The 27,422-nt window shown below is 43.8% G+C and overlaps 1 protein-coding gene across 1 annotated transcript in view; it reads right to left on the reverse strand.

Moving 5' to 3' along the window:
• Positions 1-27,422, reverse strand: part of LOC126267054 (hematopoietically-expressed homeobox protein HHEX) — a 153,301-nt gene that overhangs the window by 21,251 nt on the left and 104,628 nt on the right. Inside the window, exons 2-3 of the mRNA XM_049971893.1 lie at positions 15,539-15,765; positions 139-189 (exon numbers count right to left, since the gene is read on the reverse strand). Coding sequence (XP_049827850.1) covers positions 139-189; positions 15,539-15,765 — 278 coding nt within the window. The remainder of the gene's footprint in view (positions 1-138; positions 190-15,538; positions 15,766-27,422) is intronic.

The following is a 27,422-nucleotide window of genomic DNA, read 5'->3' on the forward strand; positions in this document are numbered from 1 at the left end:
CTAGTATATCCGTCCTAATGATTTCTAATTTTACTTTGAAGTAAAATAGAATATAAAATGTTAATACTACTAGAGTACTATACTTCTCAATTTGTATAGTTGCAAATGTTGGACTAATGACTTAAATACTATACTTACTTGGCTTGCTCTCCTCCATTTCGCCCTCCTATTCTGGAACCATGTCTTCACCTGAAACGAAATAACTACAATTAATCTATGGAGTTGATATTGTCGTACAGAAGTAGCTTATGGTTTCCCAAGTATATCAATGGCATTTTGCACGCTCAGTGTGGAAATAAACTGTATCCCTTTTCTGTGTGGAACAGAAGTATGGCTCCTTATCACTTGTGAAACGTTTTAGTCTCCATCCTTTGCTTTTTTCTTCGATTATGATCAATAGTTATGTTCTTTTCCGTGTCGTGGAAAGTTGTGGATAAAGAAGCCGCAGTCGTTGCTATTTCACTGAACTAGATTTAAACACAGAAAGACAGATGCAATCGTGGCGGAGTAACGTGGTATGGAGTACGGTGATTCCGCTTGAGATGATCGCTGGGAGCCAGTAACGGGTTAGTGGAACGTGTTCTCTGTTTGACTGCCAGAACAGAAAATTGGATAACGATATTAGACCACGGAGACGGCGAAATAGTAGACGAAAATTAGACAAACTGAATAGGTACTCTACTATCTTGGAAACAATATAACATTTGGTGGACGAAGCAAGAACGACATAAAAAGAAGACTAGTATAGGCGAAGAGAGAATTTCTGACCAAAAGGATTCTACTGCTATCAAACATTGGCCTTAATCTGAGGTACGAATTTTTGAAAATGTACTTTTGCAGCACATCAATGTATTGAAGTGTACCATGGACTGTAGCAAACATTGAAAGAAGGAAATCGAAGCGTTTGGTATATGGTGCTACAGAGAGATGCAGAATATCAGGTAAACTGATGTGGTAAGAAATGAAGTTCTCCACAGAATTGGTGAGGAGAGGCTCATTTGTATAACATTGATAAGAAAACTGGATTGGCTAATACTGTGTGTGCTATCAAGGAATATTTTGCATGATATTAAAAGTATAATTAAAATCGTAGAATGTTTATAGGACATGAGACGAAACAAATTTTTATGTAACAAAAATGTCAGAGAAGCACCCTTTCTCCGCTAAGGTTTCAAGAAAATTGTGGCGCTAATGATGTTCAGAGGCGGTGTTCAAACAGCCCTCTGACGAATATTGCTTTAGAGATTCTGTGGGAACTGTCTGTTTGGATTAATGAACAACTAGTATCTGCGTGCTAACGATTGTCTATGACGCTGAGAACGACCAGCTGTTTCACCAACAATGACTGCAACTTCAGCCAGACGGGCAACCTGTTCTTCGGCATCTCGTATACAAACGTTCACCTCCAGAAGAAATCCATTGGAGTTCAGCAGCATCTCTAATACAATATCCATCACTTTTTTTTTTTTTTTTTTGCACCCTATTCATCCAAGATGTAACTGAGAACATTGGGTATAACTGATGCGCTGAAATGAAGAGATTTTCACATTGAACCTGTGACAAATGTTGTGGGGAAGGCGAACCAAAGACTGCTTTTATTGGCAGAACACTTACAAGATACAACAAGTCTACTAAAGGGACTGTCTTCACTACGCCGGTCCTTCTCCTTTTGGAGTAATGCTGAGCCGCATGGGATCCTTACCAGATAGGGTTAGCGGAGTACATCGACAAAGTTCAAAGAATTGCAGCACGTTTTGTACTATCGAGAAATATGGGAGAGAGTTTCACATACATGGTACACGAAATGGGGTGGAAATCAATAAAACAAAGGCGTTTTTCGTTGCGGCGGGATCTCCTCACGAAATTTCAATCACCAACTTTCTCCTCCGAATACGAAAATATTTTTCTGTCATCGATCTGGATAAGCAGAAACGAACATCATAATAACATGAGGGAAATAAAAGCTCACATGCGGGTTTCTCGCGCACTGTTCCGAGATTGAAATAACAGAATTATTGTGAATGTGGTTCGATGAACCCTCTGCCAAGCACTTAAGTGTGATTTGCAGAGTATCCATGTAGGCGTAGAACTAGAAGTAGGCGAAGTCAAGAAAATTTGTACGAATTGCATTCAAGATGACAACACGTTTGACTGCCTCGATATACATATATGAATTAACAGATCCCTTATTATTGTTCAAAAGTACTGCACTACACCATAATATTCATCTCGTTCCCCACATGCAAATAAAGCTGTTTTCACACAATGAGCACTAAATCTGCGAGAGATAACAAACGAAGTGGTACATACGTTCCCGAGGCCACATCAACCCCTCCTCAGGATTAAGTACACCTAAGTACCGGGTGGTTTCAATTAAAGTTCAGTAACTCACGGACGTCAAATGTTGGCTGTAAGCATCGTATGGCAGCGGAACATGGTAGATATTCTATGCATTAACGCGAAACCGATTTGCGCTAGAAAAAAATTAGTTTCAGTTTCGGCTACGAGCTGGAAATCTGGCGCTGTACACTGTATGTATGACATTGTCACATACACGTTGTCATGGCGAAAACCATAACATCAATGAACAGTATGGCTGTCTAGAAGGGAGACTATGTGCTGTTAGTGAAACTGTTTTATGTGAACGGCTGCAGTTACAGTACTGGACTGAGAGAATATCACCGACTGAAAGGTCGGAGGAGAAGGCCATTGTCATTAAATGGTTTCAAGAACATGATAACGGTATTCAAAAACACGGGAGAGCTTGGTGTCGCACTTGGAAGTTATTGACGAAATTGCTGTTGCTGTAACTGACCATGATGCATATGCCCCAGGCAGTGCTTGTGCTAGGGGCCAGGGATTCTCTCTGCCTCGTGATGACTGCGTGTTGTGTGCTGTCCTTAGGTTCTACATCTACATGACTACTCTGCAATTCACATTTAAGTGCTTGGCAGAGGGTTCATCGAACCACAATCATACTATCTCTCTACTATTCCACTCCCGAACAGCGAGCGGGAAAAACGAACACCTAAACCTTTCTGTTCGAGCTCTGATTTCTCTTATTTTATTTTGATGATCATTCCTACCTATGTAGGTTGGGCTCAACAAAATATTTTCGCATTCGGAAGAGAAAGTTGGTGACTGAAATTTCGTAAAAAGGTCTCGCCGCGACGAAAAACGTCTATGCTGTAATGACTTCCATCCCAACTCGTGTATCATATCTGCCACACTCTCTCCCCTATAACGCGATAATACAAAACGAGCCGCCCTTCTTTGCACCCTCTCGATGTCCTCCGTCAATCCCACCTGGTAAGGATCCCACACCGCGCAGCAATATTCTAACAGAGGACGAACGAGTGTAGTGTAAGCTGTCTCTTTAGTGGACTTGTTGCATCTTGTTTAGGTTTAGGGGACTGATGACCATAGATGACCATAGATGTTAAGTCCCATAGTGCTCAGAGCCATCTGAACCATTAGTGCCAGTGCTCGGGCAGTGTCACGAGAATGGTTCATCCCATGGTCAACAGTACGAAAAATTTTGTGGTCTGTACAAGATAAAGGCGGTGCAACAACTGAAATATTTTGATCCCCAGAAGCGTTCTAAATTTGCCCTTCGGTTTCTGCTACAGATAGAAATTAGTGACATGTGACAGGTCAGTACTTTATTGGGGAGTGACGAGGTTCGTTTTCGCTACAGGGTGCACTGAATACACGGAACTGCCGAATTTAGGGTAATGTTAAACCGTGTGTTGTGCACGAAGAGCCACCATATTCGCCAAGTCTGATTGTGTGATGTGGGTTCACAAGCACCTTTACTGTCGGCCCATTCCTCTTTGAAGAGAGTGTGAGAGGTTCCATGCCCTCTTTTGCATGTCTCCTCTAATTTTCATCAATTTTATTAATGTCCTATGTCATTGAAATGTTCAAGTGTGTGTGAAGTCTTATGGCACTTAAATGCTAAGGTCATGAGTCCCTAAGCTTACACACTACTTAACCTAAATTAACCTGAGGACAAACACACACACCCATGCCCGAGGGAGGACTCGAACCTCCACCGGGACCAGCCGCACAGTCCACGACTGCAGCGCCTAAGTCCGCTCGGCTAATCCCGCGCGGCTAATTCTATGTCATTGCACGGTATTAACAGACCGAATGAGGTTATTGTAATGAGAGTATTTGTACTGAGAGCTCAAAAACTAGTTTTCACTTGATTCCCATGCATGTTGTTTTAGTTCCTTGGGTAGCCTGTGCGAGGCAAGCATCGGAGGACGCGACACACTGCGTTGCCGGTTGGGGGCTGCACTTCCCTGGATTCTGTGGGGATCGTACAATAGGCTTAAGCCCCTGGCGGAACGACTGACGTTGGTCGAGTTTTGCCTGTTGTATGCAGGGCGAAGCGACCTGCGAGACGTCTGAGTGTTGCCGCATTTGATGTGTTTGCCGTTCCAGCGCGTCCGGAACGAAGATTCCTGGCACCCATTGACTGCATTTTGCTCTTGATTCTGAAAATGCTTGACGACTGTGCCCTGCTGGGTGTGACTGTCTGGTGCAGGGTGGCAGGTGGTCTAGGCAGGTTGTTTTCGTAGCCGGTCAAATGGAAAGTTCAGTGCCCTCAGCTGAATAGCAGAGACATGACTGGTCAACTTAAATTGAGGCTAGTTGACGTAATAAAAGCCCAGTTCGAAATTGGGGGGAACGGTTGGTATTGGAGCGAATGGTGCTCTGACAGAGTGTGGGGGAAATTTTGAATCAGAACTGAATGCTGATTCGCAGTTTTCGAGGAGAGTAAGAAGTTGATCTGTGCTGGCTTCGCTGCTTTCATCGCATCACAAAGGGGATTCGGGATATGATCATCCTCAGAGTCGGACAGTCTTGCGACTTGGTCGCTCGTTTTCGGAAGAACTTAGAATTCTCGGACAGCCTTCGCGGCCAGGGGTTGACAGAATTACTGCACGGTAGAAGTCGGTGCCTACATCATCAGGACGCTGCCTACCGACGACGTGCTGCAGATTTCAGTACTGGCACAGTATTTTGCGGCTCCGGCATTGTAGGACCTTACCTATTTTATACTAAATCCTTCAGCAGCACGTGCGCTCGCTTTGCTACAAGTCCACCTTGCTAGTTTCTCCATTTGATCCCATTTGAGCTCTCACTACTAATTGCGATACTGCTATATAGTCGGGAGATTAATATTTGATTCATTAGGACCTCCAGTCACTATCGTGAATCTCCTGCACCACAGAGAGTAGGAGCCCTCTGTTCTCGAGTCAGCTCTTATTCTCATAATATTTCAGTATACCCTATCCTTTAACCTACTGTGTGTGTTGACAATCATATGCATTTATGTTCTGATATATAATAAATCTCATTGTAATATTTAATCCACATATCATTTCGTAGATATAGGCAGAATCCCATTTCCTGTTGTTTATTATGATAAAGTTCTCTTTTTTGAGTAGATTACGATTTTTATTAAATTATTGTGAGTGCACACTCCTTATTTTACCAACTAGCAGTGTCCACCATCATTCCCTTCCGTTACCGTTGTGCATATAATTAATTAGCTGGTAGATAAGGAGGGGGTCGAGTGTATGTCTCGTTCTCGTGCGAGATTCGTCTGAATTAAAGAGGTACAAACTCCTCTCCACCCCGGCACCTCGCAAGCGCACTCATGGGTCCTGTCAGGCGTACCGTGGCGTCTGCGCGCTATCGACACGACCTCCTTGTACTCTATGTGATTCCTGCTTTGGATGAGCGCAGCAGTGTAGGAACTACTGTTTTTATTAAATATGGGCAACACGTCTTGTCATCCACCCAGTGAAAAATCTGCTTAATGCAACCTTCCACGAACGTATGATCTCCGGAATTTTTCTAAATACATGGGCTGCAGAATCACCTAATCTGAATCCACGTGACTTTTGGCTCTTTGGAATATCTTAAGGAATGTGTTTACCATGGACACGTTCGGTCTCTATCTGACCTGAAGGCCAGTATACAGGAAAGCGTTGCTCGGATTTCACCAGAGCTGCTGCGTCCTTTCAAGGATGCACCATCTCGTCGGCGCCGCCGGTGGCCATGCTGAACAACTTGTGTGAGCAGTGGTTAATAATAAAAACAACATTATGCCTTTCTCACTCGTCTAACCTTTTCTGCCCACGTCCCGTTCTTAATCCATTACACGCGAAAACATTTCTGTACGTTCCTCTTGCATTCACAATGCCAGATTTGCACGAGGTCACCAAAACTGGAACAAATTTTTTCCCAGCGTAAATTATTCTCGCATTAATGCATTAGAGAAACTACCAATTGCCGGCAGCGGTGGTCTCGCGATTAAGTCGCTCAGTCCGGAACCGCGTGACTGCTACGGTCGCAGGTTCGAATCCTGCCTCGGGCATGGATGTGTGTGATGTCCTTAGGTTAGTTAGGTTTAAGTAGTTCTAAGTTTAGGGGACTTATGACCACAGCAGTTGAGTCCCATAGTGCTCAGAGCCATTTGAACCATTTTTTTGAACTACCAATTTTCGATGTCATACGATAGTAACACCACATACTGGACCTCTGTGAGTAGCTGTACTTCATGTGTGGCGCATTGAGCACAAAAATTCTACGATTTCGTCACTACAGCCTACAGGTAAAGTGGTAGATTGTTACATAACCGACAAATAGAAATAATCCGTAGCACAGCTTTTAAGAACGTAAACTAAAAGTATGAATCTCCAAGCAAGCCGCCCGCAGCTAGTCGTCTAGTGGTTAGCGTTGCTGCCTCAGGATCACGGGGTCTTGGGTTCGATTGCCGATCGGGTCGGAGATTTTCACCGCTCGGCAACTGGGTTCTTGTGTTGTCCTCATCATTTCATTGTCATCTAGGAATGTGGCGAGACGGGACACTGAAAAGATTAGGAATGTGTAGAGACGCTGATAACCACGCAGTTGAGCGCCCCAAAAACCAAATGTCATCATCTTCATACAAGCAAGTCGCTCGAGAGTACTCCCCTACTTTTCCCAAGAGCTATGCTTACCTAATGCTTGGTCGATAGATTCTCTGTCAGCAGTTCGGAGAACAAATGGTTCCCTCGGGACATAGGCCACAATTACTTGAATAAATTACATGGTATTAGGAATGTTTTGAAATTGCCAAAATTGTACTACCTGTCTTCTTCGTTAACTGGCTCTTCCATATGCATCATGACAATGAGAGAAGCCCAAAATGTTAAATAAGCCAGTGCTGGTCTACGTGCTCATCAGTATAAAGAAAATATCGTCCAGTCAAAATGTTGAAGCGTTTCAAAAGTGAGCCTGAGGATGACTTGATCGGCTTTAAGCTACCGCATTAAACGGGATTACATAAGGTGGCAGTTGTTTAATTCCTGTGAATCAACTGAGCATGTGAAGGTTATTTAGGCCCCTGTGCCCCTCCTACGCGTCTTATCGATGGGCGCTGCTTGGAAGCCGTGCCCAAAAAACCTGATTGCTTCACGCTGGCTGTTTATCTTAATCCGTAGTACGGTCGGAACGAGGGAATAACATCTCTGACAATGACGCCAAGATTTACGGCCGGGGCTTCACAAAGGCTGCCGATCAACGTTATCTGCTCGACCATCGCCGCAATAACACAACGACGAAAGAGCCAGAGAGATCGCCTTAATTGCGCTTGTCAACATAATCCCTGGTCTGAAGGGTGTCTCAGCGGCGGCGCCGCCGCAGCGAGTGTTGCGGTCGCGTGATTCGGACTACACAGCTGATTCTCAGAACGCGTAGTAACGCGAAGGATGGCTGTGTCAACGATTGTACTGACAATACTCACGATACGCAACTTTTGTGATCTGACGTGTACGTGATATTGAAATACTTCACCAGGAAACACTGTATGTCAGAGTATGAGGAGGTATGATGCAATATGACTGGGTCGTTGCACGTATTCGATACTTCAAGCAATAGTCAATGCTGCACCATACACTGCTGAGTTGGTGGTGTGGGCGTAGATGGAACACCTGGTGATTAAAGGAAGAAAGTAAAAAATTATATCTCTAACGATGACGGATGGGCCATGCCCGATTAATGGTTTTCTTGATTCTCCGAACACTTGGCACTTACTAGCCTGATCTCTTATTATACCTACCTAGAACATCTTTGTTACAAAGAATGTGAATGCTGTTCTTTACTAGGTCATGGGTGCTTACTTCTGAAGTGAAACCGGTTTTTGTAACACGTTAGCCTCTATTAGAATCCTTCAGAACGCTGCACGTAGCTTACTAGCCGACAAACACGACATAGTATCCATTTTGACATTTTTCTATTAGGAACGAAAACAAAAACTGAACTGTGTTTGAATACAGTTTAATATCGAAAAAATTCATTTTCACGTCTTCGTGAAAATACCTCTGAACTTATGAAACAGTCGTACTAAGAAATAGGCGTAATGTGCAAATGTATAAGTGCAGTATCCAAATTAAGAAACACAGCATGCAAAATACAAATGCTCTGTAATGATTATTTCTGTATGCAGAGCGTAGCTGCTTCACGTGTCTACAACACGATTTTGTAAGCATCTCTGTAGCGACTTTAGGAGTGTCTTAGTAGTAAAGAATAAATGTATCAAAACTTCATGCACGATGCAGAATTTTTTCACGCATCTCACTGTTTATGACGTCATATCTTTTGAAATGAATGTCGTACAATGATTGAAGTACATTCAGATGCATGAAAATCTGTCACTTCAATTTATTTCTTGTTTGCTACTAACTTTATTCGCAACATATTTTGAAGACGGTAATAAATTTTAACGCCATACATGTGACAGATTTACATGCATCTCAGTCTTTATGATGTCATATCCAGATATTTGTGTCATACAATGGTATAAATTCGTAGATACATTCAGCGGCGTATGTGGATACTGGGTGCAAAATATGTTACGAACGGAATTAGTAACAAAGAAGTAATAAGTTTTAACGTCTTGCACAAGGCGAAAGTTTTTCACGGATCTCAGTGTTTATGATCTACTGAATGATATGTGATAACACGATATAATTTTGTGGTGGCATTTAGCGGCATATATGGATATTGTCTGAGAAATTTATTTCGAATAGAGTGAGTAGCAGAAAAGTAATAAATTTAGATGTCATCGATAATGCCCTAGTTCTTCACGCATATATTTGGTTTTGACCCCATATCGTCTGAACTATGATAGGCAGGTGGTTCTTAACCCTCAGCGATTGTTGCCTGAGAGTAAGTGAGATGTGTGCTGCGCTTGGTAGAAATCTTTCCAGTACATAAATCCATTTTCACTATTTGTATGGATTCTCATGTGGTTTAACTTAAATATTCTGCAGATTTAATTGTTGAAAATAATCAAATCATGTGCAGTTTAGAAACCTACCTCGAGGAAATAAAGGTTGTTTGACTGCTCTACCTCGTATCATTGTTTGAATGTGTAGAATAGTGTTGTGGTTGTATTGCTTGCGTACCAGCGATAAAAAAAGAAAAAAATAGTTGTAAAGAAGCTCTATGAACTGTTTTGGATGTAAGTTAGCGAACAGGACAAGAATTATCTCCCAAGAGATGTTGTAAGCCACGTGCTACACTCCTAAAATGACTGGCTAAAAGGATCAAGTCTCATGACCTTCCCCGTTCCCATGATCCCGGACCACTCAATAGACAGTTATTTTCGTCTGTGAAACATAGCTGTAATAATGTCGAAAACAAGTAAAACTTACCATCTCCTATAAGCCCTGCGTGTCACAGTGTCACAGTGAAGAATTACTCATGGCAGTGCCTCTTGAGATAGTGACAATGAGTGAAAACGAATGGAGTGACGAACACAGAAAAGCAAGTGAAGCTTGTACTCATGCCGTCCTAACATTTCGTTGACACTCTGAATCAAATGAGCCAGACTTTTGGTCTCTAGTGGATCTCAAGCATTTCGGTTCGTGATTCGAATTTCCCGAAACAGCAGCCTCAACTTTAGCCTTCGCAGTTAAATGAATGAAAAAGTTCTTCTACGCAGTGACCGTTCATCGTGACCAACATGGTATTTTTTTCTGAACATTTCTCCAACGAGCGCAACATGTATTTTTGTCCTGAAATAGTCTATTATGTAGACTCTTGATTTTTATTTCAGTATTCACAGGTTCTAGCAAAGGTAGTCTGAGGGCAGTACTTCTCCGCAATTGGAAGAAATATCCTTCTGTGTTATTTGATCACGTAGTTAATCTGAAGGAAGCCAACAAGAATTTCAAATTGCTGTTCATGCTTACACAGTACGAGAAATACATATGGTGTAGCTGTTGTGATCTCAGAGTACTTGCAGCTTTTCTGGTACGTAGCTCGGGCACACGAAACACTCCTACATTCTGTGAGAGTAAAACAGTAGGGTCGGAAGAAAACGCCACAGCTTGGACAAAACATTGTGGGGAACACCACTTCTATTGATCCCAAAAATGTGTATCCATCTCCGCTGCACATCAAACTGGGTTCTCTTCAAACACTTTGTGAAAGTCATAATTCATGTACTTGCGACAGAAATTTCCAACGATCAGTGAACTAAAAATTGAGGGGTATTTTTAGCTCCGCAAATTACGGAATTAATATGTGATGCAAATGATTTGCTCAGCGACGTCGCAAGAACTGTATGACTACCTTTCATTGCTGTCTTCAAGAACATTTTAAGCAACTATCACGCTATAGGACAAGAATTACTGACGTCATACCGCCTTACGCGAGATAAAATGTCACTTAAACTACATTTCTTGAACGATCACTTCGACTTGTTCCATGATAACCCTGGCAACGTTAGTGACGAACGAGGACAATGGTTTCCTCTCGTTATCTGTGAAACTGAAGAGAGTTATGAAACGAGAACGCGTACGGCAGTCTTGTCCGACTATAGTTCGTCCTCACAAAGTGACATTATGAGACAAAATATCGCAGGAATTTGCAAAGGAAATATTTTTCGGTACGATTCTTTACTTTTATTTACTCTTATGTTACTCACTCCTTTGATTCTTGTATACCCTGACAGATTTTTTTTTTTCCCGGTTGTTCCAAGAGCATGTCATTTTGCCAGATACATGTAATTCGTAGGCTGCCTTAAGCATTTATGAAAATCGTCATTCAATGAAACTTACGTCAGGTACATAAATTCTGAAATTTTACCTATATTCGAGAGGGAATTATCTTCCAGAAACAGTTAAATTCTTCTCGTAACGGAAAAAAATTTTGTTTATCAAAATTCACAGAGTTAAGGTACCGATCGCGTTCCTGCAAGCTAGGGCAATTTGCATTTACGTGTTAGTACATTTACTAACTGTTAAGTGTTGTATTCTCGAAAATGAATTTCATAAACAACTAACCTATGCAGTCCTGTGCATGTTAGAAGTATTTTTTTCTAATGCTTGTTCATGGCTTCATATTTTTCTTCAGTTTCCTGCCAGATGTTATAACCATGTTGACATAATTCATTGCTAGACATTAGAATTGCAGAACCATAAAAACTACATGAAGTAAGCGTCATATTCGTATGAAGTGTATTTACCTGTTTGGATATGCTGATTATTAATAGTTCAACGCAACAGCACAAAATATGAGGACAGCCAAATGAAAGCTGAGCACCCGCCATAATGGGACCATGGAACGGTTCTAATTAAAGTAATCACCGCGCTCATTACGGTATTTATCCCACTAGGAGACGAGACAATCAGTTCCTTGTTTCGTAGAACGCTATCGGCTGCTGAGATTCACAACCGCATCCGTGCTTGCACTTCATAGTTCGATTGAAAAGGTCACCAAAAATGAGAAAATCACACAGTGGAGGACCCGGGCTGTACGGAGGATGTTGCAATGTTTCCCAGCCAAATAGCTGAAGCATACTCTTCATCCAGTTGGCCGTGTGGAGGTGGGTATTATCGTGCAAGAGGAAGATTCCGTCGGATGGCATTCCTGGATGTTTTAACTTTTGGTGTGTCACAGTTCACTTATTCCATTGTCCCGTTGAAGCGGGTTTCCGGTTTTCATTCGGCCAATCGTTACCTTTAGGACTCGGAGGAATTCCATCTACATTGTTTTTTGTGGAGATCGCAATACGCTGAGAGTAAGAAGGAGAAACGCTTACCGCCATATGTTCGACATCGTGTAGAGACTGATTTATCGTTGCTCGCGTTGGTTGGGTTTGCCATACAAATATGGAATCGGTAAGTTCAGGTCGGCCACACTGAACTGAAGGCAGGATTCCAGCGGCTGCACACAGCTTGTGCGTCTGGATCACTACGAGCTCTAGGCTCGGTGATTGCTGGTATGGATTCCCGTGACGTGGCAGCAAAGAGATGCGTCGCAACAATGGTGAGCCCAAACAACGACACTGGATACAAGAGTGACAGTACGTCGTCTTTTGAGACGAGTCGATCATCGCAGTACGCGGAGACTTCGAAGAAAACGAACGCTGCCAGACTGCAGTTGCCATCGCCATAATGGGCCTAGCATCTGGTGTAATAATAAGGAATGGTATCCGATAAGGAACACAGTCATCAACGATTCGTATACCCATCATTTTTGACGAATTAAGGTAGGTGGTTGCACGCTACCTTCGAGGTCCCCTCAATGTTATGTTTCAACTAACAATAAGTAATGGAAGGACACGCGCTGCCCTTATGAACCTTGTTACTGAGAGTGTTCGACTTGCGAGAGCGTTCTCCAGATGTTTCACGTTTTGAAAACATCTGGTCATGGCTTTCCGAGACATTAGCTGCCACCATTCGCCAGCCACCAGAATTAATGAAATCTGGCACAAAAGTGAAGTGCCGGGTGGTTATAATTAAAGTGCAGTTAGTCCAGTATGGGCTGTAACTATCGTATGACAGCGAAACTTGGTAGATATTGTAATGCGCTAACGCTGAACTGATTTACACTGAAAGAAGAATTAGTACCAGTTATGGCCACCAGGTCCAAATCTGCCGCTGTGCACTCTTTGTATGACGGTGTGACATCTACACTGTCATCTGGCAAACCGAACCGTGAATGAACACTACGGCTATCCAGAAGAGAGACTGTGCGGTGATAATGAAACTTTTTATGTGAACAACAGCAATTACAGCTCTGCATTGAGACAGAACTGCCAACAGAAAAGTCTGTGGCGAGGCCTGATATCATTAAATGGCTTAAAGAAGATGGTTATGAAATTGGAAAATACTGCTAAGCTTGGTGTGGCACCTGGAAGAGGAAGGGGTTCTGTCCCGATGAAAGCTATTGACGAGGTTGTTGTTGTAACCGACCACATAGCATGAACCCTGGGAAGCGCTAGTGCTCATCCATTGTCAACACTAAAGGAAGTTTTGCGGATTATTTTACACCGGTACCTCTATAAGATCCAGAAGTTGCAGCAACTGAAACCTCATAATCTGCAGCAACGTTCTGAATTCGGTCTTCGGTTTCTGGGGTGGGTCGAACTTGATGACATGTGACTGGTCAATATTCTATAGAGAGATAAGGCACGTTTTACGCTACAGGGTTCAGTGAATACACAGCACTTCCGAATTTGGAGTTGTGCTAAATTGCGTGTTGTGCACGAAGAGCCACTGCACTCGCTGCATGAGAGTGTGTGGTGTGGATTCACAAGCACCTTTATTCTCTGTTCGTTCTTCTTTGAAGAGAATACACCCAGAGGGCCCGACAGGTGACCCTTGACGCCTGCTCCTCGCTGTACACCATGGGATTCCTGCTATCGAAGAGCGTAACTGTGTCGAAACTACTGTGTTCCTGAAAAATTGGGAAATACCTGCCGTCTCTCACCCAATGATAGATCTGCTCAGTGCAATATTCCACAGACGCATTACCTCCAGAGGTTTTCTTGATACATGGCTTGTACGAGGGTTGCCCAGAAAGTAATGCGCAACAATTTTTTCTTCAACAATTCTTTATTGAACATAATGAGAATTACACACACGAAAGAATGGTTATTTATCTACATTCTCTATTTTTCCATGTAATCTCCATCCCATTCTATGGCCTTCCTCCAGCGCGAAAGAAGGGTGTGTACGCCCTATCGGTACCAATCGTTGTCCTGGTGACCAGGGCTTCATTGCGTAAACTTCGTTTGCTGTTAGACAGATGCAGCACCAATTGCCGAGTAGTAATGCGTCTGTCCTCGCGAATAACATCAGCTCGCTGCAATGTGTCTGGTGTGAGAGCCGTGGACGGTCTCTCTGACCGCTGCAAATCGTGGAGCTCCGCTGAACTGCCTTCTGATGATCTCACCCTCGGTGCCCACCAACTAGCAGTACTTCTCGACAGATGTTCCTTAGACTTTACATAAGCGGTTGTTAATATTCCCCACAGTTTCTTTCTTTGCAGTGAGAAATTCAATGACGGCAAGTTGCTTGTAACGTACTTCGCCTACAGCCACCTTTTTGAAACTGTCCTGCAGCTACGCTATCTGTTGAAAGTGACGGAAACTTGGCGCGTTCACTCAGGAGACTTCAAATCACACATACGCAAAGATTCGCATTCGTAGCATTGTTTTCGACCGAAATAAAAAATGCGGTGCATTACTTCTGGGCAACCCTCGTAGGGTCAATTTATCTGAATGCGTTAGTTTTGGTTCCGGGGATGTCTAGAAGAACGCGTTTACCAGGAACGCATTCCATCTCTACCGTACACAGGAGTACGTTGCTCAGACTCCACCAGAGCTGCTGCGAGCAACAGTTGATCACGTCTTTTCACGGCTGCAGCATCTAGTCGAGGTCTCCGGTGGTCATATAGAACGAACTGTGTAAGCGGCGGTTTGTAATAAAATCAAAAATATGCCTTTCGTACTTGTTTGAGCTTTTCTGCCCACGTCCTGTTCCTCGTCCATTACATATGGGAATATTTCTTTACGTCTTTCTTGCATTCACAGCGCCAGATTTGTTCGTGGTGACCAAAATTGGAACTAATTATTTTCAAGAGTAGGCAACGGCCTTGCCGCAGTGGCTACACCGGTTCCCGTGAGATCACCGAAGTTAAGCGGTCGGCATGGATGGGTGACCATCCAGGCCGCCATGCGCTGTTGCCATTTTTCGGGGTGCACTCGACCTCGTGATGCCAACTGAGGAGCTACTCGACCGAATAGTAGCGGCTTGGCTCCAGAATACCTTCATAACGACCGGGAGAGCGGTTTGCTGACCCCATACCCCTCCTATCCGCATCCTCCTCGGAGGATGACACGGCGGTCGGATGGTCCCGATGGGCCACTTGTGGCCTGTAGACGTAGTTGTGTTTTTCCCAGAGTAAATCGGTTCCGCATTAACGCATTAGAGTTTTTGATGCCATATAACTACATCCCGCATTGGACATCTGCGAGTATCTGCACTTTAATTATAACCACCCAGTAGCATGGAACGACTTACCGGTGGCTGTCATCCAAGCTGAGTTCGACTCTGCCCTTATATAACTCCAGATAACTTACAGATTTAACTGAGTGTTTCCCATTGTAACGTATCCGCACAATAAATAAAAGTTCTCTGCCACCCTTGCTCGCTGGTGCTGCCAGCTGTGCGGGTGAGCTGACCTGCCTGTCGGAGAGGCTGAGCTGCGCCGCGAGCACCCGCCGCTCCTCGGGACTGAGGTACTTGTGCCCGCAGAACCTGCGCTCCAGCGCCGCCGTCTGCTCCGTGGTGAAGCGCACCTGGCCGCCCTTGCGCTTGGCGTTCACGTGCTGGTGGTGGTGGTGCCTGGACAGCAGCCCGCCCAGGTGGCAGCTGGCGCCCACTGGGCTCCAGAAGCGGCCGCCGGCGTCTGCAACAGGCGTCCACACTCAGGCGCTACGCTGCATCACTACGTCTACAGTTACGAAGGTGATTTGGTAAGTCTGACACTTTACGCCAAAGAACGCAAAATTGAACCTTCATGGTTGGTAAGCTTGTTCCTATGAAGAATTTTAACAATGCACTGCGCGCAACTCGTTGTTGACAGCCATCTGTATTAGTGTGTCAACTGCGACTGCAAATGGAGAGACGGCCGCAGTGGCCGAGCCGTTCTAGGCGCTACAGTCTGGAACCGCGTGACCGCTACGGTCGCAGGTTCCAATCCTGCCTCGATCATGGATGTGTGTGAAGTCCTTAGGTTAGTTAGGTTTATCTAGTTTCAAATTATAGGGGACCGATGACCTCAGTAGTTCAGTCCCATAGTGCTCAGACCCATTTGAACCATTTTGCAAATGGAGAAAACAGAGTTTCCTACTATTATGAACCATTTTTATTTGAAGGGGTGGTCTGCCACCCAAATCAAAACGGAGCTGTATGAAGTTAACACGGACTCTGCAACATCATTGAGGACCATTTACTTTCGGATTAATAAATTTTAACGTGGTCGGGCAAGTACCGATGACGAAGCGCGCTCCGGCCGTCCCAGTGAAGTCACTACAAAGGAAAATACTGACAAAATCCCTGATACCCTAATGCAAGATCGTCGAATTAAAATTCGTGGATTGATGAGGCGGTAGACATCTCAGCTGAATGAGTGCAGAATATCCGGCATGCAGAGCAGCCTATGAATAAGCTGTGTGTGAGGTACTGCTTACAGCCGATCAAAACCACGCAGCACAACATTTCAAAACAATGTTTACCGTGTTTAATCGCAGCACATAATACTTTCTGCGGCGATTTGTGACTGTTGATGAAAACTGGATCCATCATTACATACCAGAGTGAAAACAGCACTGAAAACTATGGATAAAGGTTGGTGAAAAACACCGAGAAGGCAAAGATCATTTTGTCAGTTGGTAAGATGGTGGGCACTATTCTCCGGATTCCCATAGAATATTTCTCATAGATTATCTGGAAAAACGCGGAATCATAACTGGACCCTACTATGCGTCATTGTTGGATGATTTGAAACTTGGGTTGGCTGAAAAAAAACGCTAAAGTTGGCATGGAAAAAGTGTTCTTTCTCCAGGATAATGCACCAAGCCGCGCATCAGCGACAATAATGGCGAAAGTGCATGAATTAAACTTTGGATTGGTTCCTGTCTACCTTACTCACCAGACATAGCCCAAAGCGACTTCTTCCTGTTCCCTAATTTGAAACTTTGGCCTGTTGGAAAAAAATTTCATCAAATTAGAAACTGATAGTAGCCAATGATCTCCGGAAAAGAAAATCACGATAACAGTTCATCGTAAACAGGAAAAAAGACAGGCACAAAAACACCACACTCAAATTCCCACTGAAGCAATTCTAGTTTGTCACTAAGTTCGCTTGCTTTGTTGAACCTACCTCTAGCTAACTGTTGGATGCATGATCTGATAAAAGGCCTCTTTCTGCCTAAGTCCGACGTGCACACTTACTAAATCGCCCCACTCGCCCAGAAAGTCGGAAGAGCCTCGATCAGAATTCCAATTTGGTTGGTCAATAACTATGACTGAATACCCACTTCTAAAGCACACTTGGAGACACCGTCTCCACCCGAGATGGAAGAAGACCAGCCTACTACAACTGACGAGCACTGTTGACCAACTACTTGACTCGTGAGCAAACAAGTACTCACTGCGTAAACAACGTATATTTAGTTATCACTACCCGAAGATGCAAGTGGTGCACAGTACTGGGGCACTGGTTACAGGAGGTGAGGGTTGGGGGCAACGCTGAGTAGGCGACCTATCATTAAGCTAATGATATCTGCAAGTATGGCAATAAGTGAAGATTTTACGAAATGAAACTTTTTGCAAACCCTGAAACAAAATGAACATCCCAATGAAGTTTTGAAGAGCAGGACGGTTTGGCTAGTCACCCTAATTTCAACATCAATTGGGGGCAAAAAAGTACCGCTCCCACCCAGAAGATGGATAGATGTACACTCTTGAAAATGGAAAAAAGAACACATTGACACTGGTGCGTCAGACCCACCATACTTGCTCCGGACACTGCGAGAGGGCTGTACAAGCAATGATCACATGCACGGCACAGCGGACACACCAGGAACCGCGGTGTTGGCCGTCGAATGGCGCTAGCTGCGCAGCATTTGTGCACCGCCGCCGTCAGTGTCAGCCAGTTTGCCGTGCCATACGGAGCTCCATCGCAGTCTTTAACACTGGTAGCATGCCGCGACAGCGTGGACGTGAACCGTATGTGCAGTTGACGGACTTTGAGCGAGGGCGTATAGTGGGCATGCGGGAGGCCGGGTGGACGTACCGCCGAATTGCTCAACACGTGGGGCGTGAGATCTCCACAGTACATCGATGTTGTCGCCAGTGGTCGGCGGAAGGTGCACGTGCCCGTCGACCTGGGACCGGACCGCATCGACGCACGGATGCACGCCAAGACCGTAGGATCCTACGCAGTGCCGTAGGAGACCGGACCGCCACTTCCCAGCTAATTAGGGACACTGTTGCTCCTGGGGTATCGGCGAGGACCATTCGCAACGGTCTCCATGAAACTGGGCTACGGTCCCGCACACCGTTAGGCCGTCTTCCACTCACGCCCCGACATCGTGCAGCCCGCCTCCAGTGGTGTCGCGACAGGCGTGAATGGAGGGACGAATGGAGACGTGTCGTCTTCAGCGATGAGAGTCGCTTCTGCCTTGGTGCCAATGATGGTCGTATGCGTGTTTGGCGCCGTGCAGGTGAGCGCCACAATCAGGACTGCATACGACCGAGGCACACAGGGCCAACACCCGGCATCATGGTGTGGGGAGCGATCTCCTACACTGGCCGTACACCTCTGGTGATCGTCGAGGGGACACTGAATAGTGCACGGTACATCCAAACCGTCATCGAACCCATCGTTCTACCATTCCTAGACCGGCAAGGGAACTTGCTGTTCCAACAGGACAATGCACGTCCGCATGTATCCCGTGCCACCTAACGTGCTCTAGAAGGTGTAAGTCAACTACCCTGGCCAGCAAGATCTCCGGATCTGTCCCCCATTGAGCATGTTTGGGACTGGATGAAGCGTCGTCTCACGCATTCTGCACGTCCAGCACGATCGCTGGTCCAACTGAGGCGCCAGGTGGAAATGGCATGGCAAGCCGTTCCACAGGACTACATCCAGCATCTCTACGATCGTCTCCATGGGTGAATAGCAGCCTGCATTGCTGCGAAAGGTGGACATACACTGTACTAGTGCCGACATTGTGCATGCTCTGTTGCCTGTGTCTATGTGCCTGTGGTTCTGTCAGTGTGATCATGTGATGTATCTGACCCCAGGAATGTGTCAATAAAGTGTCAATGAATTCACGGTGTTCTTATTTCAATTTCCAGGAGTGCATATCATATTCGATGTTAACATATTTCTTAGAGGAATTGTGATTTTCTGCTCTTCGCTCTTGTAATAGTTTTACAGGGGGAGATGACGCAGTGTTTCAGCCATTGAACTTGCAATTGGAAGGAGCAGATCTCAAGACCCCGTCGCTCCATCTAGATTTAGGTGAAGTCATTCACATGTTACCGGTGGATCTTGTTGTGATGATCGTCTCCGCAGTGCACGGTAACTGCTCCCTGACTGACACACATTTTTTTCCGTTCCTTCAACCGCATCAGGTCGTGGTGCCAGTCCCGTTTGTCACTAAAGTCACCCTAATGTCACGCCACGTGACGTCCAACTCTCTATGCAGGACTGGGAGACCTCTGGCAACGTCCTCTCGCACTTTCATTATTTCCACCAAGTACTTAACATGTTATGCTATTTTATCTGGCTCGTCCTGTAAGTTTTGCAGAGTAGTGTATATATAGAAGATACAGCCCTGGCTGCCCAGTTCTAAGAGGATTCCGAAACCGTTGCCATAGTGCGCGCAAAATGTCGTGGCTGCTGGGTGTGCAGTCGGTTGGGGAAGGGTGGGCGGAGCGACTGTGGTTGGGGGATCGCTCAAAGCGCTGTAGGGGAAACGCCGGGCTCTGGTGGGCAAAGCGCCGTTCTAAATTAAAGCCTACGCTCACATTTTTTGTGAAGATTAAGTGGGACCCCTCCACTCTCACACTTGCGTGGTGATCATTCAAAAATACCTACTGTCACCACTGCTTTCGCTGTTAACCAAAAAGAATTCGGCCAAAAATGCAGTTGTTTGTTTTCGCCTGGTCTGTTAACCATTTGAAACGTACAGAGAAGCATCATGAGTGGCGAAGTTTTAGTAAAGCCTACTCATTTCTCTGGTTGCCATGTCAAAATTTGCTTCTTTTGCCAAAATACAGGGGAGTTTACACTTTTCTCACCTCACTAGTATGTTGTGCAGACACAGTTGATAGATAATTCTGAAAACAGTGGTTTATTAAGTTCGTTAAGTGAGAAATTGAGAAAATGTGAAGTCAGTAGCTTATGAAAAAGCACATCCTCGGTGCAAAAAAACTTGTACGTTGTTCCAAAACCCATAGCATTTCTCCTTTCACCAGCTATAATTGGTCCTTAAAAATTATATTCTTTCACCGAAAAAGTCTGTAGTTATTGGAATAACACGGTAGAAAACGAAATTTTACATAATAACGATATGGTAAAATACTTTCCTCTTTGCGTGCTATCATTTGCCAAAATCTCGTTTCGATCTCTGAAATTGCTTATGAAATATGAGAAATGTCGTGGGTATTTCACTCTGGCTTTATCGCTGCCGCTGCGCAATCGCAAATGAATGTACTATAAAAATGGCTCTGAGCACTATGGGACTTAACATCTGTGGTCATCAGTCCCCTAGAACTTAGAACTAATTAAACCTAACTAACCTAAGGACATCACACACATCCATGCCCGAGGCAGGATTCGAACCTGCGACCGTAGCAGTCGCACGGTTCCCGACTGACCGCCTAGAACCGCGAGACCACCGCGGCCGGCAATGAATGTACTACATCAGATCAGTTTTCTCGAGACTGGTGACAGATAGATACCTCTACCCAAGTCTAAAGAAAAATTCAATATGTTAGCAACATTTCATACACAGCAACATATTATGTAATATGCACCAAAAGCAAAATCATAGCGACATCTATTTTTCATTGTACACTTTTCCGAGGTTCTCGCAGTGTCTTACTTTAACGTAAATAACTATGACCTTTAATGAAATGATGAGCACATCATCCTGAACCTGACGTATACCGGGTGGTCCATTGATACTGACCGGGCCAAATATCTCACGAAATAAGCATCAAACGAAAAAACTACAAAGAACGAAACTCATCTAGCTTTAAAAAAAATAGGAACCAGCATTTTTATTACTTATTCGTGTAGTACTTAAAGAAATATGAATGTTTTAGATGGACTACTATTTTCGCTTTGTGATAGATGACGCTGTAACAGTCACAAACGTATAAGTACGTGGTATCACGTAACATTCCGCCAGTGTGGACGGTATTTGTTTCGTGATACATACCCGTGTAAAAATGGACCGTTTACCAATTTCGGAAAAGGTCGATATCGTGTGGAGGCATGGCTATTGTGATCAAAATGCCTAGCGGGCGTGTGCTGTGTATGCTGCTCGGTATCCTGGACGATATCATCCAAGTGTCCGGACCGTTCGCCGGATAGTTACGTTATTTAAGGAAACAGGAAGTGTTCAGCCACATGCGAAACGTCAACCACGACCTGGAACAAATTATGATGCCCAAGTAGGTGTTTTAGCTGCTGTCGCGGCTAATCTGCACATCAGCAGCAGACAAAATGCGCGAGAATCGGGAATCTCAAAAACGTAGGTGTTGAGAATGCTACATCGACATCGATTGCACCCGTACCATATTGCTATGCACCAGGAATTGCATGGCGACGAGTTTGAACGTCGTGTACAGTTCTGCCACTGGGCGCAAAAGAAATGACGGGACGATGACAGATTTTTTGCACTCGTTCTATTTAGCGACGAAGCGTCATTCACCAACAGCGGTAACGTAAACCGGCATAATACGCACTATTGGGCAACGGAAAATCCACGATGGCTGCGACAAGTGGAACATCAGCGACCTTGGCGGGTTAATGTATGGTGCGGCATTATGGGAGGAAGGATAATTGGCCCCCATTTTATCGATGGCAATCTAACTTGTGGAATGTATGCTGATTTCCTATTAATGTTCTACCGATGTTACTACAAGATGTTTCACTGCACGACAGAATGGCGATGTAGTTCCAACATGATGGATGTCCGGCACAAAGCTCGCGTGCGGTTGAAACGGTATTGAATAGCGTATTTCATGACAGGTGGATTGGTCGTCGAAGCTTCATACCATTGCACGCACGTTCACCGGATCTGATGTCCCAGAATTTCTTTGTGTAGGAAAAGTTGAAGGATATTTGCTATCGTGATCCACCGACAACGCTTGACAACATGCGTCAGCGCATTGTCAATGCATGTGCGAACATTACGGAAGGCGAACTACTCGCTGTTGAGAGGAATGTCGTTACACGTATTGCCAAATGCACTGAGGTTGACGGACATCATTCTGAGCATTTATTGCATTATTGTGGTATTTACAGGTAATCACGCTGTAACAGCAGGGGTTCTCAGAAATGATAAGTTTACAAAGGTACGTGTATCACGTTGGGACAACCGAAATAAAATGTTCAAACGTACCTACGTTCTGTATTTTAATTTAAAAAGCTACCTGTTACCAGCTGTTCGTCTAAAATTGTGAGCCATATGTTTGAGACTATCACAAAGCGAAAAGAGTGATCCAAGTAAAATATTCATATTTCTTTACGTACTACACGAATATGTAATAAAAAATGGGGGTTCCTATTTAAAGAAGGCAGTTGATATCCGTTTGAGGTATAGCAGCGCCATCTAGGGGGCCAACCATCAGTTTTCCTCCTTCCAACTAGACAAGTTTCGCTCTTTGTAGTTTTTTCGTTTCACGCTTATTTCGTGAGATATTTGGCCCGATCACCATCAATAAACTACCCAGTATAGCTATAAGTAAAACAAAAATGATTTTTTTTTTCCGAATAGTTTCTGTAAAATCGTTTGAGAAAGACTGCAGACGCACGCCTCGATTCTGTCATCGCTGTCCGGCCGAAAGGTGGAAAACACATTTGGGCTCTCCTTCCGAACAAATGAATGAACTCGCCCAGCGCTTTGGACGAAAACTGGCCATCGCTTTTTGACCATTGAATCCTGCGCGAGCTATACCTCCCTATTTTCTGGTGTTATTAATACATGAATTGTTAATTTTAGTCGTTAGTTAAGTATTTTTAAGATTCTTGGGTTTTAAATATGACAACTTTGTTAAAACTTCGTTACAATATTGAGAAACCAAGTAAGCTTAATTTTATGTGCAGTGTAATATTGTGAAAGTAAAACCTGTCTTAGTCACTAGGTGCGATGTCACATGTAAATGGCTCCCAAAGACAGTGCGTGCGGTGGTCCCTCGGCAGGTTGCAGTGTACAGGCAAACGCGTCTCGAGAGAGTGTCTGCTTAAACACGGGCGCGCGCAGACCCGGCCGGGCAGGAAGCGAGTCCACTGCTTGTGAGCGCCGCCGCAATTGCTTCCTGCGTCCGCCCCTCCAAACCGCCGGCCACCGTTTGCGCAAGTGTACTGTCGAGCTGGGGATGGGAAGCGAGTGAGCGGTGACAGGACTGCGAATGACACAGTTTGCATCCACATCTGTGCAGTGCGAACCCTAAGTCCACCCATAAAATTTCGGAGGTTGTCCAGGGATATTTTCCTAATAGTATGATAAAAGGAACCCGGGGTCTTTGGTGCCTCGTTACAAGGGACCTGCATTTCGTTTGATTTCTTACCCCCCTCCCCCCTTTTCTCACTGTATCCATACTGCACTGACGAAAGTAGTGCAACATTGCAAATGTCGATGGTATGCTCCGTGCGTCTTATTTGAAAACAGGCTTGTTCCTTTCAACAGATGCTGCTTGCTGCTGAAAACAGTAATGGCGAATTTATTCTTCACTCTCATTCAGGTATTCAGTTCTCCAAGGTTCTGTCTTGGATTTGTTTTTCTGGCAGTGTTACCTGTACATTAACAATGATAAACAATGATAGCAGTAAGGATATGGCCGTGCGGTATGGCTGCGCGGTTTGAGGCGCCATGTCACGGATCGCGCGTCCCTTCCCGCTGGAGAGTCGAGTCCTCCCTCGGACATGGATGAGTGTGTTGTTCGTAGCATAATGTAGTTTAAGTACTGTGTAAGTCTAGGAACAGATGACCTCAGCAGTTTGGTCCCTGAGGAATTCACGCACATTTGAACATTTTTTTCCAGTTTATTTGTGATGTGTTGGCTGATATTCACCTCATGTACGGATTCACTGAAATTGACGCTAGAGCACTAAAGGGGGGAGGGTGGTTCAAATGGTTCAAATGGCTCTGAGCACTATGGAACTCAACTGCTATGGTCATCAGTCCCCTAGAACTTAGAACTACTTAAACCTAAATAACTTAAGGACATCTAAACCATTGTAAATTTCACTACTCAAAAGTTTGTTCAAAGGAAGTTATAATTTATAGGTTGCGCACGAGTAAATTACAATCATTATTAGAATTTGAGGGCTACGTTACATACAAAATGAGTATATAATGTCCTGTTTTATTCTTAGTAATGTCAATTTCAAAGCATAAAATTTTATGGGAAAACAACTCATTTATGCTATGCAATAGCTCCAAATTATTATAGTTATTATGACTCCGAGACTAATTCACGCAAAAAATCAGTGGAGAGTTTTCTGCTTCTCTCCACGATCACCCTCAGATTCTTGATCCGATTCATTTCCTGCTTCAACGTGTTCGTTTACATTACTTTTTTCTGTGTACGCGACATGAAAATCTCCCTCTTCATCAAATTCTCCACTGTCTGTGTTTCAATCAATTTCTTGAGATAAATCACGCAGTATGTTAGTGTTAAAATCAAACTCAGGACCACCCAATATGACGGTAATTTCAGCTGCAGAAGACGAGATTTCTATTGAAGAAGGGCAATGAGGTACAAGCTAACTCTCTTCCAACTGTTACTGCTTACGATACCACAATGAGAAATTCTGAGCTATAAAACAGCTATGCCGATTATTAGAAAAAAGGCACAGAATCACTAACATTCCTAATATTTACGTAAAACTCTGCTTTTCATTAGAATTTTCTAGTTTTGACACTTACCTACAACCGCTTATTTTCTATTTATTTGCTTTCAGAGTCCAACGATATTTTACAAATGACAACAGAACCATCCATGAATTGCCCAATAGAGCTTGGGACGTTGTTCACTGGATCATTTGTGTACAATGCGAACAGCAATGGCTCTACAGGGGGTTTCAGAAACAGTCTGAAAATCTTGCAAGAATGTTGCAAGGTAGGCTGTGCTGGGAAATAGTTGTTAAGAATAAAAATTTGTTTTTCCCCATAAAGATAGTCATAAAATTACATGAAGCACTAGGGATACTAAATCTGTAACAGATTATTTTATTACAAATGGGAAGGACATTCCATTAATAGAGGACACCATAGTCTACAGAGGATATGATGTTAGCACTGACCATTTTCTTGTAACATGAAAACTAGAATCCCACGGTATATCAGTAAAAACACTAAAAAGCAAACATAAATAGAAGTTTATAAAACAAACGCTTTTAGATGAAATACTAAAAGACGTACAACTAAAACAAAACATTAATGAACAGTGGAATGTAATACAAGAATAATACAAAAAGCTGCTGATGTACCTTTAAGGAAAATAATGAAATATAAAAAATAAAGGACACTCCGTACCTGGAATATGGAATTAGCAGCCATCACAAAATATAAGAAAAAAAGCATATCTGAAACATCTGCACTCAAGCAAACAATAAGACTACAACCAGCCTTAGCGGCACACAGCAGCGCTCAGAGGAGAGACCAAGCAGGGAAACTTCTCTGAGTGTAATGGAGCATCATATATAAGGACAACAAACTAAAGCCTACAAGTTGTTGAAACAATTTAATAAAGACGAAAATGATTGGTTAGATCTTTTCCGATGTTTATTTGAAGGTGATGATTGAAATCTGGAAATTAAAGCTAGTGATGAGAATGTTGTTGCTGTTGTCTTCAGTCCTGACACTGGTTTGATGCAGCTCTCCATGCTACTCTATCCTGTGCAAAGTTCTTCATCTCCCAGTACTTACTGAAACCTACATCCTTCTGAATCTGCTTAGTGTATTCGTCTCTTGGTCTCCCTCTACGATTTTTTCCCTCCACCGCTGCTCTCCAATGCTAAATTTGTGATTCCTTAATGCCTCATAACATGTCCTACCAACCGGTACCTTCTTCTTGTCAAGTTGTGCCACAAACTATTCTTTTCCCCAATCCTATTCAATACCTCCTCATTAGTTATGTGATGTACCCATCTATTCTACAGCATTCTTCTGTAGCACCACATTTCGAAAGCTTCTATTTTCTTCTTGTCCAAACTATTTATCGTCCATGTTTCACTTCCATACGTGGCTATACTCCATACAAATACTTTCAGAAACGACTTCCTCACACTTAAATCTATACTCGATGTTAACACATTTCTCTTATTCAGAAACGCTTTCCTTGCCATTGCCAGTCTACATTTTATATCCTCTCTACTTCGACCATCATCAGTTATTTTGCTCCCTATTTTGCTCCCCAAATAGCAAAACTCCTTTACTACTTTAAGTTTCTCATTTTCTAATCTAATTCCCTCGGCATCACCCGACTTAACTCGACTACATTCCATTATCCTCGTTTTACTTTTGTTGATGTTCATCTTATATCCTCCTTCCAAGACACTGTCCATTCCGTTCAACAGCTCTTCTAAGTCCTTTGATGTCTCTGACAGAATTACAATATCATCGGCGAACCTCAACATTTTTATTTCTTCTCCATGGACTTTAATACCTACTCCGAATTTTTCTTTTGTTTCCTTTACTGCTTGCTCAATATACAGATTGAATAACATCGGGGTCAGGCGACAACCCTGTCTCACTCCCTTCCCAACCGCTGCTTCCCTTCCATGCCCCTCGACTCTTATAACTGCCATCTGGTTTCTGTACAAATTGTAAATAGCCTTTCGCTCCCTGTATTTTACGCCTGCCACCTTTAGAATTTGAAAGAGAGTATTCCAGTCAACATTGTCAAAAGCTTTCCCTAAGTCTACAACTGCTAGAAATGTAAGTTTGCCTTTCTTTAATCTTTCTAAGATAAGTCGTAAAGTCAGTATTGCCTCACGTGTTCCAACATTTCTGCGGAATCCAAACTGATCTTCGCCGAGGTCGGTTTCTACCAGTTTTTCCGTTCGTCTGTAAAGAATTCGCGTTAGTATTTTGCAGCTGTGACTTATTAAACTGATAGTTCGGTAATTTTCACATCTGTCAATACCTGTTTTCTTTGGGATTGGAATGATTATATTCGTCTTGAAGTCTGAGGCATTTCGCCTGTCTCATACGTCTTGCTCACCAGATGGTAGAGTTCTGTCAGGACTGGCTCTCCCAAGGCCGTCAGTAGTTCTAATGGAATGTTGTCTACTCCTGGGGCCTTGTTTCGACT

Source organism: Schistocerca gregaria, chromosome 4, assembly GCF_023897955.1.
Source record: "Schistocerca gregaria isolate iqSchGreg1 chromosome 4, iqSchGreg1.2, whole genome shotgun sequence".
NCBI classification, from domain to species: Eukaryota; Metazoa; Arthropoda; class Insecta; order Orthoptera; family Acrididae; genus Schistocerca; species Schistocerca gregaria.